Source organism: Aphis gossypii, chromosome 1 (assembly GCF_020184175.1).
Source record: "Aphis gossypii isolate Hap1 chromosome 1, ASM2018417v2, whole genome shotgun sequence".
Classification (NCBI taxonomy): domain Eukaryota; kingdom Metazoa; phylum Arthropoda; class Insecta; order Hemiptera; family Aphididae; genus Aphis; species Aphis gossypii.
Window position 1 is genome coordinate 50988584 of NC_065530.1, and position 16783 is coordinate 51005366.

At 23.7% G+C, this 16783-nt stretch overlaps 1 protein-coding gene across 1 annotated transcript; it reads left to right on the top strand.

Annotated features, from left to right (window-relative positions):
* The first annotated feature begins 12332 nt into the window (after positions 1–12332).
* Positions 12333–13135, top strand: LOC114126578 (uncharacterized). Its single transcript, XM_027990559.2, has 2 exons — positions 12333–12642; positions 12756–13135. The coding sequence occupies exons 1-2, from the start codon at positions 12451–12453 to the stop codon at positions 13047–13049; spliced, it is 486 nt and encodes a 161-aa protein (XP_027846360.2). The 5' UTR covers positions 12333–12450; the 3' UTR covers positions 13050–13135.
* Positions 13136–16783: the final 3648 nt, after the last annotated feature.

A 16783-nucleotide genomic window follows, 5' to 3' on the forward strand; every position in this document is an offset into this window, starting at 1 on the left:
ACTATCTAATAATATATAGTAGTTATATTTTGTAACCTATCTTTACTAAAAAAAAAATTTGGATAAATAAAAATATATTTTAAATGTAATGGATTAATATCAAGAAAAAAATCAACTCAACATAACCTCGCAATAACAATAAATACATATTAATTACGCAATTAGTAATTACATATTTTGGGACAACATTAAGTTAAGGTGTTATTTTTTTTTTAAATGTAATTTTGTTAAAAGTGACTTAATATTTACTTTTTAACTTTTTTAATTTTCAACCTTGAAAAAAATAAGGTAACCGTTCTAGGGTTAAAAATATTTAAATATATGTATCTACTTGTACTATAAACATTTTAACTACGTGCAAAAAATTTCGGAACGTTCATGCAAGTAAAAGGTAAATATAATATTTACGAAGAACACATTATATTATACTAATATAATTATTAAAATATAAAGCAATAGAATAGCGTGATCTTTGTAACGTTTATAGTAGACAACAAAATAATAATTCAAAGATAACAAAACCTGTTTGCGTAATGTATATAATAAAGTCGCATCGTCCTTTTTGATATTTGTTTATTATAATTTTTGGACTAAAAAAACTATTGAAGGAAATATAAAATACTGAATATTTAAATAAATTAAAGTGTATATAATTTCGTTGAGAGCGATGGGGTTACATAATATGAATATTCATAGAGATTAATGAAATACACATTCAAAAGATTAAGATTGAGCAAACGTATAATTACATAATATACTCGCCATTCGTGCGTTCGTTTTATTTAAATATCATTTTTTTAACCATTTTCCTTAAATGATTTTATCAAATTCAACGCAATGATAAATTTTAAAAACGGTCGTTTCTATTTATTGTGGTTATAAATTGTATTTAATTATTGCAAATTATGTCAAGTTTATCAGATCGGCGTAAAAGTTTGACATTTTTACTACTAAAATGACAACCAACAGTTCTAATAGTATTAAATTTAACCAAATATCTTCAATATATTATCATTTTCATCATTCAGTCTATTTATATATAAAAATATCAAAACAAATAATAGAATATTATATTGTAGTCGAGTCTTGAAAACTAAAAAAAACCTTCATAACTTTTTTTTGCGCCCCCTTAAATTGTTTATTATAAGTTATACTTATAACTATTATAACAGAGACTCGAGTTATCTAGACACAACTGTATTCTATTCGGTCCGAAAGATGGTATCTAATAGTAGATAGTGAGAAAAAAATTGTTGAACGGCGTAATGACGACGAATAAAAATATATTTTACGCACACTGCCTGCCGATTGCCGACAAACACAAACCGTTTATTTTCCGTTATTTATTGTTGTTTTATGGCTCGCATAGTCATATGGCTGGTTAACTGCTGTGTACCGTTTAATTGAACGTTAAACGATCGTTGCCGCCAATAATTATTACTCGGCTATGTAAAAGCTATAATATTATTATATTATTGTGCTTATTTCACGTCACTCAGGCGTTGAAATCGTTTTTTTTTCTATTACTCAAAGTACAAAAAATTGTGTTGGAACAAGTACTGAGACGTCGCATATAATTATTATACATAATATATAATACGACGAACTTATTATATTATAGTATGAACAAATATCGTTTGGACGTCTGTTTCTCACGCGAGTGACTACGGAACGATGATTACCACAAGTTCAACAACTCTGCAAAATATTACAAGTGTTGAAGTACAGGTACGATAACGTTTAGCGGTTCGGAAATAAATAATAAATACTGTCATTCTTTTTTTTTTACTTCCTCGATTTTACCGCAAACTTGACCGATACGACATCATAATATTATTATACTCGCTCACCAATTATAGTATGATGTATGCATAGCTATGCTTTTTTATTACTCGTAAATAAAACCAGGACAGAGATTATAAATGTCATTAAAAATTATAGCTAAAACGCTAACAGAAATGAATGTTGTTATTGTTGATATTTTTTTATAAATATTTAAAAATAATAGAATTGTAACCGTGTTTAATTTGCCACCTAGGTCGAGATAAAAAACGTATTTTTGAAAATTATTAGAATTTTTTTCTCCTCCCATTGACCATGTACAAAATTATTGTTTGAAACTACAATATGGTCATAATTAGGGGTAGAAGAATTCATTGTAAATCTAAAATTGTAATTATAAATCGTGTTAGTTATATGCGAGTAAATAATATTTATAGTTTATTTTATACGCCGATAGTACATAATGTACATGATTATATATATATTGAGTATTTATCGATTTCAAAAATATTATCTGCAGCTTGAACCATAATTGCAGGATACTTTAATAACAAAAAAAAAAAAATAATAATAATTATTAATATTATAACTTATATATGTAATTGTTTTTAATATATATATAGTCGTTAATATTTGCTGCATCTCTATACGTGTGTAATAAATGCATTATTATAACATAATATGCACGAATATCATGATCATGGAATTCGAGCAAAACTCAGTATAATTATTAGGTAGATATTATATAGTTTAACAGTCGGGCGATCACTCATGTCTCACACGATGTCTACGAGGTGGCCGAATAAATGAAGAAGAGAAAAACCGAAGTAATTACGATGAGTACGAAATACGCTTCGAATACATATGCACCTATATTATATTATCCTGCGCAGTTGTGAGATTGCGAAACGGCGTTCGTTTTTTCTCCGATTCCGAATTCAGGTCAACGTGCAGCGCGCGATAAATGGACCAAACACCCTCCCTCTCGGCGTTTAGGTGGCGTGACGGTTGTTAAATATCGAAACCGACGATTTCGCAAGAAGAATTTTTTGCTCCAAATATATTACACACGATCTATCGAATTCTCATAAAAAAAAAATGTAGTGTAGTCCTGTCGCTGATGGCAATAAGTACCGTTGTTTCTATCGTTTGTGCAGGTTAACTGAAAGTGACAATTAACACAGAATTAATCATGCGCTATCCTTAACTCATATACTTATTGTACCGATGACTTATTGTCTTAAAATATAAGTAATATTAAAATGTTTAAGTGAGACAATGTATGTACCTAGTTTTCGGCATCATATTTTAAATCCTAAAATATTGATTCATATATTTATATACGTGTAATCAAAATTATTAAGCTTATTAGAGATATTATCAAAAACTAACATCTTACTGTTTATTCATAATTTGTCCAACGTAAAATCGGATAAAAATGTAAAATCATTATTTTTGTAACTTTTAACCATTGTAAACATTTTAATAAGTATGATTTAAGTAGTCTAATTATTCAGAGTTACAAAAACGTCCATTACAGTTTTACAGATTCTTAAATATATAACAGTATTTTAAACACCAAACAGTGATCATTAAATTTTAATGAACCATTAAATTTATATCAATATGTTGTTTTTAACCTGGCAAACAAGACTATAGAAAATAAATCAAAGATTGCAATTGATTGATTGTAATGTTTTTTGTTTAAAAAAAAAATTATATTATGATTATTGTTTCGACTGGTTTTTAAATTTTTTTTTTTTTTATTGAACTTGAGTTTTGGCGGAAAGGGCGGCTTTATATATTATATTATGTTTTTATACTAAAATTATTATAGTATAAGATCCTTAAATGGATTGTTTTATTTTGGTGCATTTCAGGAATGGTGATAATTTCAGGCTGACAGGTCCGATTATCCGATTATTTCGTATAGGTTTGTTGACATTTTGTGTTTTATTTTCTTTTATTCATATGTTCTGCATTCGATCATTATGAGTTTGACAGTAAGGGTTCTTCTGCATGAGATGCATATTATTATTGGTTGAAGCCCGAAAGTTCTTCATAGGATGTTCGTGTGTGAGGTGGTTATGGTTTCGACTGTTTATTTACAATATAAAATATTAAAATCCATCGAAGGGTTTAAAATTTTATTTAATTACAATATTTTATTGGCAATAAAGTCCACGGGACAACTAGTAAAAGTAACTTTACGAATTTTTTAAAAATTATAAGGAGTAAAATTGAAACTATACACGCCTCAGTTCGTTTAGAACTCATACAATTTTGAAACTAATACATTATAATATAATGTTTTATAAAATATTTTAACGGTGAAATACACGCTGTAACATATTGATAATGACAATGAGTAATGACTAATAGTAGACAATAGGTATAGTATATTGATTCAAAAATAATTTCATAATTTCCAATGTAACCGTTACCACAAAATATAGCTGTATATATAAAAAAAAAACATTAATATTATTGATAACCATAAAATTATAGTAAGTTACATAAACAATCATAGATTGGGTAAGTAGTGTAAGATAGCTTTTTGGACATTATATACAATATACATAATACTTGTAAAAAACTCTAGTATTCATCAGAATTTGTCACTAAATATAAAACATAATATAAAAATAAAATAATAGGTATTCGGTCAATGGACACAATGTTAGAATTTTTAATTTTGATGGTAAGATTGATTGTTATTATTAGAATATTGATTTTTTTTTTAAATTAAAAAAATAAAATAAAAATACTAACCTCATACATATACGAATATTTTATTTAGTTTTAGTATATTTTGTTATATAGCTAATTATTATATTATGTTATGTTATATTACAACAAAAGAATACCAACCAATATGGTTATTTGGAAAACACAAATACATGTGAGATGATTACAAAATCGTTGTCAAAAAATGTCATTCTCATATCAACATATTATGTACCATGTACCGTGTGCTATTATTTACAGTTTAAATAAATGAAAATACAATGTTTTGTTGCATTTCTAAGTTGGAGAGTAAAGGTTAATTATTATCATGCCGGTACGTGTGTATAATGTTGTATAGTTACCTAGTTTTTAAATTTACATCACAGTTGACCATATTTTGACCTATAAGCCATTTTACTTAATTGTCTGCGTGTTCCTGTTAACGGCATTCACTTTATTATGTTATTTTTTTTTTTACCACTTATAAACTAATTAATTAAACTTGAATGCTAATGCAAATATCATTGGATTATATAAAACTAGAAGTGTTTTTTTAAACTTCTATTTTTTGGTTTATTAGAATAATTATTCAGTATTGAAACAATTAAAAATAACTGCATTATTAGATTATTTATATGTCATAGGCATATACTAAAATCAGGCATAAGCATCTGAAAAATAATATTATTTGTGAATCATAATGAAAACCAAAAAGTTTATATTTATTTATTTTTAAAATATACATATGTGGTTAAGTGTGCATGTATATTGTATACATTGCAACGGTTTAAAATTAAACATAATTTACGTACGTTGCACCAGTTCAGTCCACTAAGAAAATCCTATTATTTTTTGTACATATTCGTATAACACGTAATTAGTATAAATTTGCACAACTAAAATTTATACAACATGACATTTGTTTAACCGCATAATAAAATAAAACCAATAGGTGTGTACAATAACGTTTCGTTAGCTTTAACCAAGTGAAAAAAATTAAGGTATTCATGATTAGCAATTTTATGAAATTTTTTACCGCAATAAATCTAGTTTTGTGTTTTTATTGTTGTTTTAGTTTTGCCCCGAATGTAATTTTAAAAACTTTTTTCGACCAATATTTAGCACACAATTATCATAAATTTACATTGTAATCCACGAAAATGTTAGTTGATATATATATATGTATATAAATATTTTTTTTTAATTTTTGTGATTTGTCAAACTTCAAAAAATGATTTGCAACCCAAAAAATGAAACTACGATCTAACTTCAAAAACTGTATTTAGTAATAATAATTGTATATACTGATTAACGAAAATTTTGATCACTGTACACTGACTAATTACTAATACACTAATAGGTATACTAATCACTAAAAAATTTTCGAATGCCTACTTTTAGATCAGTATTATGTTATTTTATCATACAAAATGTTTCATAATTTATTTATTATAACATAATTGATATATTTAACCTTTAATACAAAAAATCGTGGTTATTATGGTGAAATATAATAGAAGTTTCATAAGAACACTTTGATTTGTACATTAATCGGAATGAGAATATATTATTTACTCCCAAATAATTAATTGTGGCTACAATTATTTGCGGTTTATGGTAAAATAAAATGTCATACAAATTCTAATTTTTATCATGAAAATGCGTACTAATTATTAATTACGTGTCAAAAATTGTTGAAAAAAATTAAATATTTATATTGAACCAGCGCAGGTAATAATTAGGTAGCTTCATAATTAATTTATAACGAATTGTTCTTAATATTGTTATGTCATAATAATATGTAGCTGAAAAATATAATAAAAATAAATCATTGCTAATAAACTTTATGTACAGTTTTAAAATAACTTAAACTTAATAAAGTTAAACATTAATTATTTTTGGAAATAAAACCAAAACGAACTTTGAGTTAACAATTAAACTACGCACAAAGCCCTATGATAGGAACATATTTGTAAGTTCATTTAATTTCCGAATCCAGTCTAAATGAAAAGTTGTAAGGAAGAGTTTTATCTACACGATATATATATATATTATAGTAACGTCCAATATATGAACAAATGTCGACCAAACGTTTTTATTTAATTTTTAAACGAAAAATTAATCAATAGTTTATTGGCAGCATTACTACAGCAGCAACTTTAATTAAAATCTTTCAAAAAAATCACTACAAATATTTTTAATTTGTTATCGGTAGTTTTATCAAAATATTAAAAGATTTTTATAATATATAATCAATTATGTTTTTATTATTTTAAATTTAATTTGGATGTCTTATTGCATTTAATTATGGCAACGAGCGATTAAATATAAATTTGAAAGTGATGAGTAGACGAGCTGTCGATATCTTTCAATTAATTGCTTTTTAGTATGACAATTATACTATTATTTTGAAAAGTATTAAATTTAAAAAAATTAAAAACCGAGTTAAATTTAAATAAGTACAATAAACACATAAGTGATATTTTTAATAATTCTATACTGAGGTTTATGATTAGATTTAAATTATTTATTGACAGTAATATTCAGTAATATGTAAAAATTAAAAAAGATAAATCATATTATTGTCAATAGAATTTTAATAATGACGTTTTTCATTTAATTTATTAATAAACATGTAATCCCACACATTAATGTCACTTTCAACTATAGATTTTTATAGTCTATATGGATTAGATAGAAAGATAGATAATTAACATGATATAATATTTTGTCCTGACGTTTTAAATATTATATACCTACACAAATTATAGTAAAATGATTAATTATTAGGTTTCAAGTATTATATAAAATAAATAAGATTTAAATTATAACACATTATCATTAGAAGCTGATATTTTATACTATGGTATTATAATATGTTCATTATTCATCATTTTTTTCATTATTATTTTTTCTTTCGAATATTTTTTCAAGCCCCCAGCTATGGTTTTAATGGCTTTGTAATATCTAACAAAAAAATATTAGTTATGACTTTAATACTAGCGAGTAGTTTTGACATATGGTAATGCATCAATCAGTTTATCATTATTACCAAGATTTTAATCATAATATTATTGATAGGTACCTTTCGTTTTTACAAAACCATGTCATATTTTCATTAAGAAAAAAAGTCATCCTGGTGCAAAAATTGATGTCGAATGTGTAATTTAACTATAATTCATAGTCTATAATAAATCATTAAATACGTGTTTTTATAAAAAAGTCTGTACTATTATTATTTAAAACTAATTTTGAATATACTTTTATTTAGGAAAAAAATGTATATAAATTATGTGTGTACGAGAAAAAAGGTCGCGTATGCAAAATATAAAATAAAAAAAAATTATAATATCAAGTGTTTTTGTGATAAAAAATAATTGTGTAATACTTGTTAAATCATTTTGTTTTATTATCAAATTGAATTATAGTTATTAATTTAGTAATCTGCATTTAATTATTTATTTCAAGTATTATTCAATCATTTGGCATTAGTTGTTACTTGTATAGCACGATAATATGTGTAACGTATACTATGAATTAATTTTTAACTTTTTCATATAATGTGAAAGTACTGAGGAATTATCGTTTAATACACTTCCAAGTTCCAGTTAATCAATAATGTAAATAATACACGCATGAAATAAATTTCCATTACCACTTTATTCCTTAACATTTTTTTTTTTTTTTTGTTGAATTCGCAACTTCAACAAGGTCATAAGTATTTTTTACGTAAGAATTTTGTTATTTATTACAAAAACGTTTGATTGTTAATATAAAACCATTATAGTATATTATAATAAAATTTCTTATCGAATGGAATGAGATTACTATAACACATTGTATAGTAGAAAGTTTTTAAAATGATAACGTTACGATAATTGTCAAGAAAGTTCACCGAAGACTCCGTACCTAATATTAAATAATATAATGATACAAAGAATAGTTATATACTAGGACACTAGGTAATATATATAGGTAGTTTATTCAAAGTTTTAAATAATTAGAGGTCCATTCATTATATTTTTTAAACAAATAACAATATAATATTATACTCTTGAGTAAAATAGATTCATTAAATTTATTATAAAACGCATAAAAATAATAGCTTTTAATGCATAAGTTGAATGAAAAAATTAATTTTTTAAGATGCTCAGTTGTATAAGTATGCCAAATAATCTTCATTTGTTTAAAGCAGGTCTTACATGAAGCATATTTTTGGTTTATGATTTTCCATCATTCATTACTTATTTTTGGTATACCTATTACCTATTATATACTACAATTAGTACATATAAGATATTATGTATTTATTTATTTTATTTACTTAAATATGTAAAATATTGATTATCATAATATGATAAATATAATATCATACTTTTTAATTCAATGAACAAAGATAATGTAAAATTGGACTCTTCTTTAAAATTTTACAGCGAAACACTATAATTTATATCGACTTACCTATATATTTCCATTCATCTGATATTTTAAACTGTGACTAACAAGTACAAAATACTCTCTCTATTGGAGAGGTTACAGTCTACTTAAAACTTTTTTTTTTAAACTAAAGAAAGGTTCAACAATATTTTTTTCAGTAAACAATGTTATTTTTATATACATTTATGTAATGCAATAAATAGTAAAATAATAATTATCATATAAATTAAATATTATATATTAGTTTATAGAATCAAACTTTTTCTATTTATTTATTTTTAGGGCTTAATCTCCTATAGATCTTAAGGCCACAAAGTTTCACGACACACTACGTCACTGACGATAATCCGATCACCAAAACACGCACGTTAATCGGATTTCGTCTTTCAAGTGGACTATCAATCGATGATCAACTTGACATTTTAATAGATTTATAAACAACACTTTCAATAGTATTTGAACCATAGAATAGTTTTCAGCATATAATACACGAGATTTTGAGAATGTTGTTCTATAATATATGATATAAACGAACATTATTGGCATTAAATAATTGATTAAATCTTAACACGTATAGATAACACTGCAATTAATAATAATAATTATTTTGCTTTGATGTATATAATATTGTGTCATAAATGTGAGGTAGGTACCGATGAAGTGGACGGTGATGTAGCTAAAATGCCTATCTACAACGCCGTGTTATCGATATTTTATTCCCAAAAACTGAAAATGATTTGTAAATTTCATTCTTATACATTATTGTTATAATCGTTTAAATAATATATTCTACTTTTTATTTATGCAATGTCATTGTATAATAAAGTACATTATTAACACGATAAGCATAGATTTTATAGACATAACACGTATGTAGACGTACGCGTAGAATACTAAAATACTCTTTTTTATGCGTTTGATATTGGTTTTTTGTCTATTAAACGATCATAAACGTATTTGAATTTTTAAAACTGGGTCAAACGTGTGAGTGATTGCTAGGAATTTATACTCGCCATTGGCTATATTATTAAAATGTGAAATAGTCTCAGATGTAAAATGGCATTTCAATCAAAGACAAAAAAACAAAATCAAAGACTAAACATTTTATTAGTGTTACATTGTATTTGGCTGTACATTTTAAAACTATCGGTTCACGAACATTACCATCTTCGGCGGATCTGTGTTATGCTATAAGTAATATAATAATATACTATAATAATATATATATATATTATGCTATTTCAATTCATTTGAATTCTATTAAATATAATAAATTCTTAACAATTTATACATTTTATACATTTATGAAAGTAAATAAAAACTGTTTGATTAGTTGTATAAATTCTTATAGATCTTTATTTAATTATGTACGATGAAATTTCATTGCTCACGATGAGTAAAATAAAAATACTAAAATATTTTGATATGCAACAATTTTATAATAAATTAAAATACTGAAAATTAGTTTATTACATTAGTTTTTGAAATTCTTCATTTTTGCTAACACTCCTGTTTTTGGATAATAATTAACATTGAAATTGATTTATAACTGTTTAATGGAATTTTTTGTAACAATATTTACTGAGTAAATTGCAGTAATAATATAATTGATAAATTTAAATGATTAAAAAAAAAATTTAACCTGTTTTTAATAATTTGATTAAAATTTGATACATTTTATAATTTATATTTTGTACAACAAATATTAAGTTACAACAATTTATATAAATGTGTTGAAGTATTTTTGAGTTTAATTTTCATTCTGTCTTATAACTACCATTATATCTTTGTTATATAAAAGCTAAGTTTGTTTTATATTGTCTGACAGCTATGATTTTATTTGCTTAATTACTTTCTTTTTCTTTTTTTTAATATACTACATTTCTACTTAAATAGTGATATTTATGACCTGTTGATAATTAATACTAGTTGCATTAAAAAAAAAAAAAAAGTGAATACTAAAATATCATGGTTTATATGAAATATATTTAATGCATACCATTTTACGTAATTATTTGATATTTTTTAATCAATTTATCCATAAGTTTGTAATTGATATCTATCTGAGAGGATAATTAACGGTCTAGCTACTGTAATAAAATTTTGAGTCGGCTGCGTATGATGGAATGTATGTATAATACATTTTAATCAAGTAATATTTCATCAGAACAAATAACTAACTTTTCTATTAAACTATAAAAATGAAAAATAAAGATCATTCATTCCCTCTAATTATACAGGGATATGTAATTAAAAACTATTGTTGTGTATTTTTTTATTTTCGAACAAAGAATTTCGTTTCGAAGAAAAATATTCTATATTAGTGATCAGTAAAATAACTTTTTAGTTTCACAATCCATATTATATTACAAATATCTTTTGACACGTTAAAAGTGAATATATATTTGTATGTCTATGTGAATTGGTCCATCATATAATATTTGTATTATCACCGAAAAAAAACAATCTCGTCGTGTAAATAATACACAATAACACTCGTTTATCAAAAAAGAGCTTTAAAAATGCGTTGAATATTTTATTGACACTATAATGTTGCTATTGTACAATGCCTCTGGTCTGGTCTTATGGAAAAGTTTTAAATAACTATGGAATATAAAATTGTATCCGATTCAAAAAATTTTCATTTTCTTTAACGTTCATCCGATGTTTACAGATTTAACGAAAACTCATCATAGCATTTCTTTATATAATTGTATTGATAAACTACACACATATTCTTTATACGTACATATATATAATATATGTTAGCGGTAATGTATGTAATACGTTATTTTATTAAATAACTAGTTATTCCATAAAATTCCTAAATTTTCTCGTTAATGTATAAATTGCCCGCTTTTACTGGTTAATATTATATAGAATACCAGTCGGGGGATAACGTATGAAATTCATATTCATTGTTAGATAAGTTACCGGACTGAAGTAGATAACATAAAATATTTAATGCCGTTGTCGTCACAATTCAGTTTATATGCATAAAAGTTGTAATATATTCAGTGATGTCCCAGATGAAGATATTTGTTTTTGAAAAGCGTCCAAATCTCAATCACAAGGCAATGATCAAATGATATTTTCAAATAACTTCTTTTAAAGCTATCAGAAAAAAAGAATCTGAATATCAAATTAATTAACTCTGAATATTTGTATACTTAATTAAATACATAAATATTGATCACTATAACAAATATTTACAGATATTTTTTTTAAAAGTTTTAAATTTTATAACGTAAAAAATAATTAGAATGCCTTATGTAGTATTATATACTACATTTATTTAAGTATTACTTTTATGTAGTATTTATAAATAGAATCAACAATATCATAAAAAATTATATTATTTATTTTTTGCTATAGTGATAATTTGATTTAATTCTTTATAAATATTATACCTAAAAATTATCTTTGTAGTATCAACATTTTAAATTTGTCTTTTATGAAAGGAAAAAAGTTTTTTTAAAATTTAACATAAATCAAAGAACATTAATGTCGAAGGAAAAAATATTTATTGAGAAATTTGGCAATAAGTATTATTGTCTTCGACAAAGAAATATTGTTCATTGTCAATCTAAAACAAAAACGAGTAAAACAAAAATTATAAATCCCAATCAGTTAGAAGTTGAAGTAAATGAAATTTACAAAACTGTGGACATATTGGAAAATATGGTGTTTTATAAGGTAGCTTTTTTAAAATTCAGTATTTCACCTAATATATAATTCTTTCAATCATATTATTATGTTGGTTATATTATAATTTATCTACCTAATATTATACCTACCTATTATAACAGTTGTCAAAAATAAAAAAATTCAAGCCACCAAGTGACAAAAAAGCATATTTTGAACAAAAATTACACGAATTTCTAAGAATTAATAAATTAGCTGTACATATTTTAGAAGAAATACAATATTCAACTGATATGATATACGATTTAAACATGGTACAAATCATATTTAATCACAATCTTGCACAACTTCAATGCATTCAGGATGAACAAAATAAAATAATGGAAAATATGAAAAAAGAAAAATTGGGTTATACAGATAGAATTTTTAAATTCATATTATGTCCTTGTTGTTTATAATTGATACAAATAATAACAACATACGGAGTATAAATAGTATACATGCCTGTAACAAAAATCACTAAAAGTATACCTAAGTGTATTATTATTGTATTAGTAATTTATACAAAATTATTTGTTTAAAAATTTAAACCATCCGTAAATATTATTTTGTAACCATATTTACTTGGAAATTTTGTCATAATGTCATTAGTTTAGAAATGTATTTAGTCGGAAAAGTATTTATTCAAAATTGCATACTGTAATCCAATAATATAGTTAGGTAAATTTCAAATGAAATATATTTTCGACGAAAAAAAGTTTTTGTGCAAAAATACGATTCCAATAAAATATTTTTCAGTTTATTACAATTTCGTCTACATATACAAAATTATTGAAACTACTATTTACTTCAAAGTGATAAGAGATATTTGTGAATAATTCAGTCCTATAGTCAAATACAGAAGACTGTAAGATCTAGAAATTGCACTGTGTTATCTGGTAATTAATTTTTTCAGTTTGTTATAAATTAGGACTTGGATTTTAAAGCAAATGCTGTTTTTTATATATAAAGTAGAAATCTAATTTTTGTATAGAAATTCGATTCACGTCATTCTGTTTCAAAATAAACCGATTTATTTTGGCTTTTTTGTCTTTTTTATGTAAATGGTTTTTAAAAATTATTCCAGCTGTTGATATTTTATAATAATATGTTATTCTAATAAAAGTAAATAAATTAATAAGAAATGTAAAAACCCAGAATGCCGACTAAATTATTATTATTATTATTACTATTATTATTATTATGTTGGGTTATTACTTATTATGGTTTTCGTTATCGTCTTGATTATTAAATGTATTAAACATAATACAGATTACCGATCTACATATATCCTCAGTTCCTATAGGGTCAGTATGCCTAAATATCGATATCGACTATTTAAAAAATTAAGATTTAGTGTTGTAATTTAAAACCTCTTGTATTGAGTATGTACCGATAACTTCAGTATGTAGAGAGTTCGTTTTCTATGCATAAAAATATGCTGTAGGATATTAAGTCAGTTTTAATACTGAAAATCTAGGAAAATACATAGTAGTTAATTCTTTTTTTAATTTAAATCAATTTTTCAACATTTTTTATTCATTTTTATAACTTATTTATGTTAATTTTTGTTCTTGTTTTTAAAAAATTAAATATGCTTCTTTTTTAAAACAATCGTGTGCTTTTTTTTGTTGCTTGTTATGCTTTAAAATCCAAGAACTAGTAATAAAATAGTTAAATCTTGATAATTCAAAACAAATGCTCTATCTCTCGAAAATCTCACAGTGTTTTGAATATTAACAATGCATTAAGTACCTACCATAGTATTTTATATTAGGTATATGTATTATATTTGGATTATATATTATACGAGGTATGATATAATAATAAATAATAATATTATTAATAACGAGACTAAAAGTTAAAGTATTCATATGATAACCAAATTTGTTTCAACGTTATATAATATAGTATACCTATACATATGCCCTTGGTACTTCTGTTAATCAACGAACTCTTATAACTCTAGAATTCTTTCAATGACCTATTTACCATTTATATTATTTTTCAATCATACCTAAACTACGTGTCTCATACATATAGACAATGTTTGTATACAATTTACTTATTGAATTATTTACTGATAAACTATTCCAAATATTAATTTTCAAAATATTTGTTTCACAATTGATTGCACTGTCGTGATTTTAATTAATTTACATTCTCTTTATCTTCTTTTTAATCACCAATAATTTATTTGGCGTTGTGTGTATGTACATTAGAGTCACTGGTTGAATAAATACATTTCATAATCACAATATTTTAATTGTATTAGGAGGATTTGAATCAAATATCTTAAATATTATAGTAAAAGTCTATATAGAATATAAAGATGCAATCATCAAAGTAGAATATATATTTTTATATTTTATACTTAAAATGTATATTATGGTAGTACAGTAGATTTTAAGTAAATCTTGTGATTGAATAAGGCACTGGAAAAATTATGAACGTATTAAATTTTAATTTAATTTAAAAATACATAAATATTTTAATACATATACTATATTTATTATAAAAATTGAATCATAAAAACAATTAAGAGTTGCAGTATGATAAAAAAAAAAGTCACGTAAGTATTGTCTTAAATAAGAAATGTTATAGAACCATCACAATATACTTAGTAATTGTCTCAATACTATGTTTGCAACTTCGTGGAACTTTGTACATTGCGTGTTAAATCTAGTATGTAGATTGTTATTTTTACCATGTTTAGAACGCAATTTTAACGCTACGCCGCTTTTTTATAAATAACTGTAAACCATAATATATAAACCTCAAGTGTTATTTGGTAAATTTAAATCAAAATATTTTCCATAAAATCAAGTTTTTAGGAAAAATTTAATTTAAACAGATTATGATCCCAGAGTAATTTTGTTCAATAAAAAAAGATATATTTACCTTAAAAAAAAAATGTAGTAAACAGTTATAATTAAAAAAAATAATAATTATGATATACAAAATAAATATAACTTGCATAATACAAAAATAAATAATATTTTAATTATTTAGTATGCAAATTGGTAGTAAATAGATTTGATTTAATTGATGATACTGATTTTTTTTTTATTATTATTATTTGTTTTTATTAAATGATGATTGCAGAAAAAGTAATTGGTACCTACGAACTCATGAGTTATGTATTGGTCTCTGTCGATTTAATTAACTTATGAAATATTCCATACCTTATGGCGTAAATTATAATTGTTTGTTTCGATAGCAAAGTATTATTATATAAAAATAATTTAGAATCTGTAAATAATATATATATTTTTTTTTAATTATTATTAATTATTTAAGATTCTGAGTAGATCGACGAATGTATTGATTTTACAATAATATATGTATTCCTCGTTAACTTTAAGAATATTCAAAATGCTTAAACTTCAAACCTCAATAAATTTTTTTTGTAAAAAAGTAAATCTACTTTATACTTTGAAGGATTTAAAGTAAAAAGGGAAAATAACTTTAAAAATAGTAGCAAGAGCTAGAAAATGTAATGCAAAGTTCCTCATAAGTTATTATCATAATTATTTAAAAACATTAAAAGACATTTTCACAAATTAATTTTAAAAAAATTATCAAAAATCACAAAAATTTGCAAATAATTATGTAGTTAAAAATATACATAATATGTAATGTGTACATTATTATATTTTATATTGACTAACAAACCGTCTCCGTTTAAGTTAGGTTTTTGTATTCAATCATTTATTATTTCTTTAAATTTTTACACATCAATTAATGTCCCCACACAAAACTTATTCGTCCACCTTTTTAAAATAGAATATTCACATAAATTTTTTTGAAAACCACTAAAATCTCTTGAAAGTTGAAAATACTTTTGAAAACTAAGATTTAAAAAAAAAACAATTAAATAATTCGGTGTATTCTTTAATTAGACACGAGACAGATTCGTTCCTAGACGATCATCCGTGTTTAAAGTATAATATACAAGTAAAACATTAAAATGATTTATGAAACTCCAATTAAAACACTTTTCAGTACCTATAACATTCTTTATTTAAATATTATTGTGAATAATATTCAATAGCATACATAATGGTTAGTTTACTATCAATATTTATTCAAAATAGTCGAAACCAGTGGGTTTTTTTTTTTTTTGTTTTCTCGTTGATCTATCAATTTTATT

Coding starts and splice junctions, on each gene's coding strand:
- LOC114126578 (XM_027990559.2), top strand. CDS start 12,451: ATGTCGAAGGAAAAAATATTTATTGAGAAATTTGGCAATAAGTATTAT. Junction 12,643..12,755: donor AAAATATGGTGTTTTATAAG/GTAGCTTTTTTA, acceptor CTATTATAACAG/TTGTCAAAAATAAAAAAATT.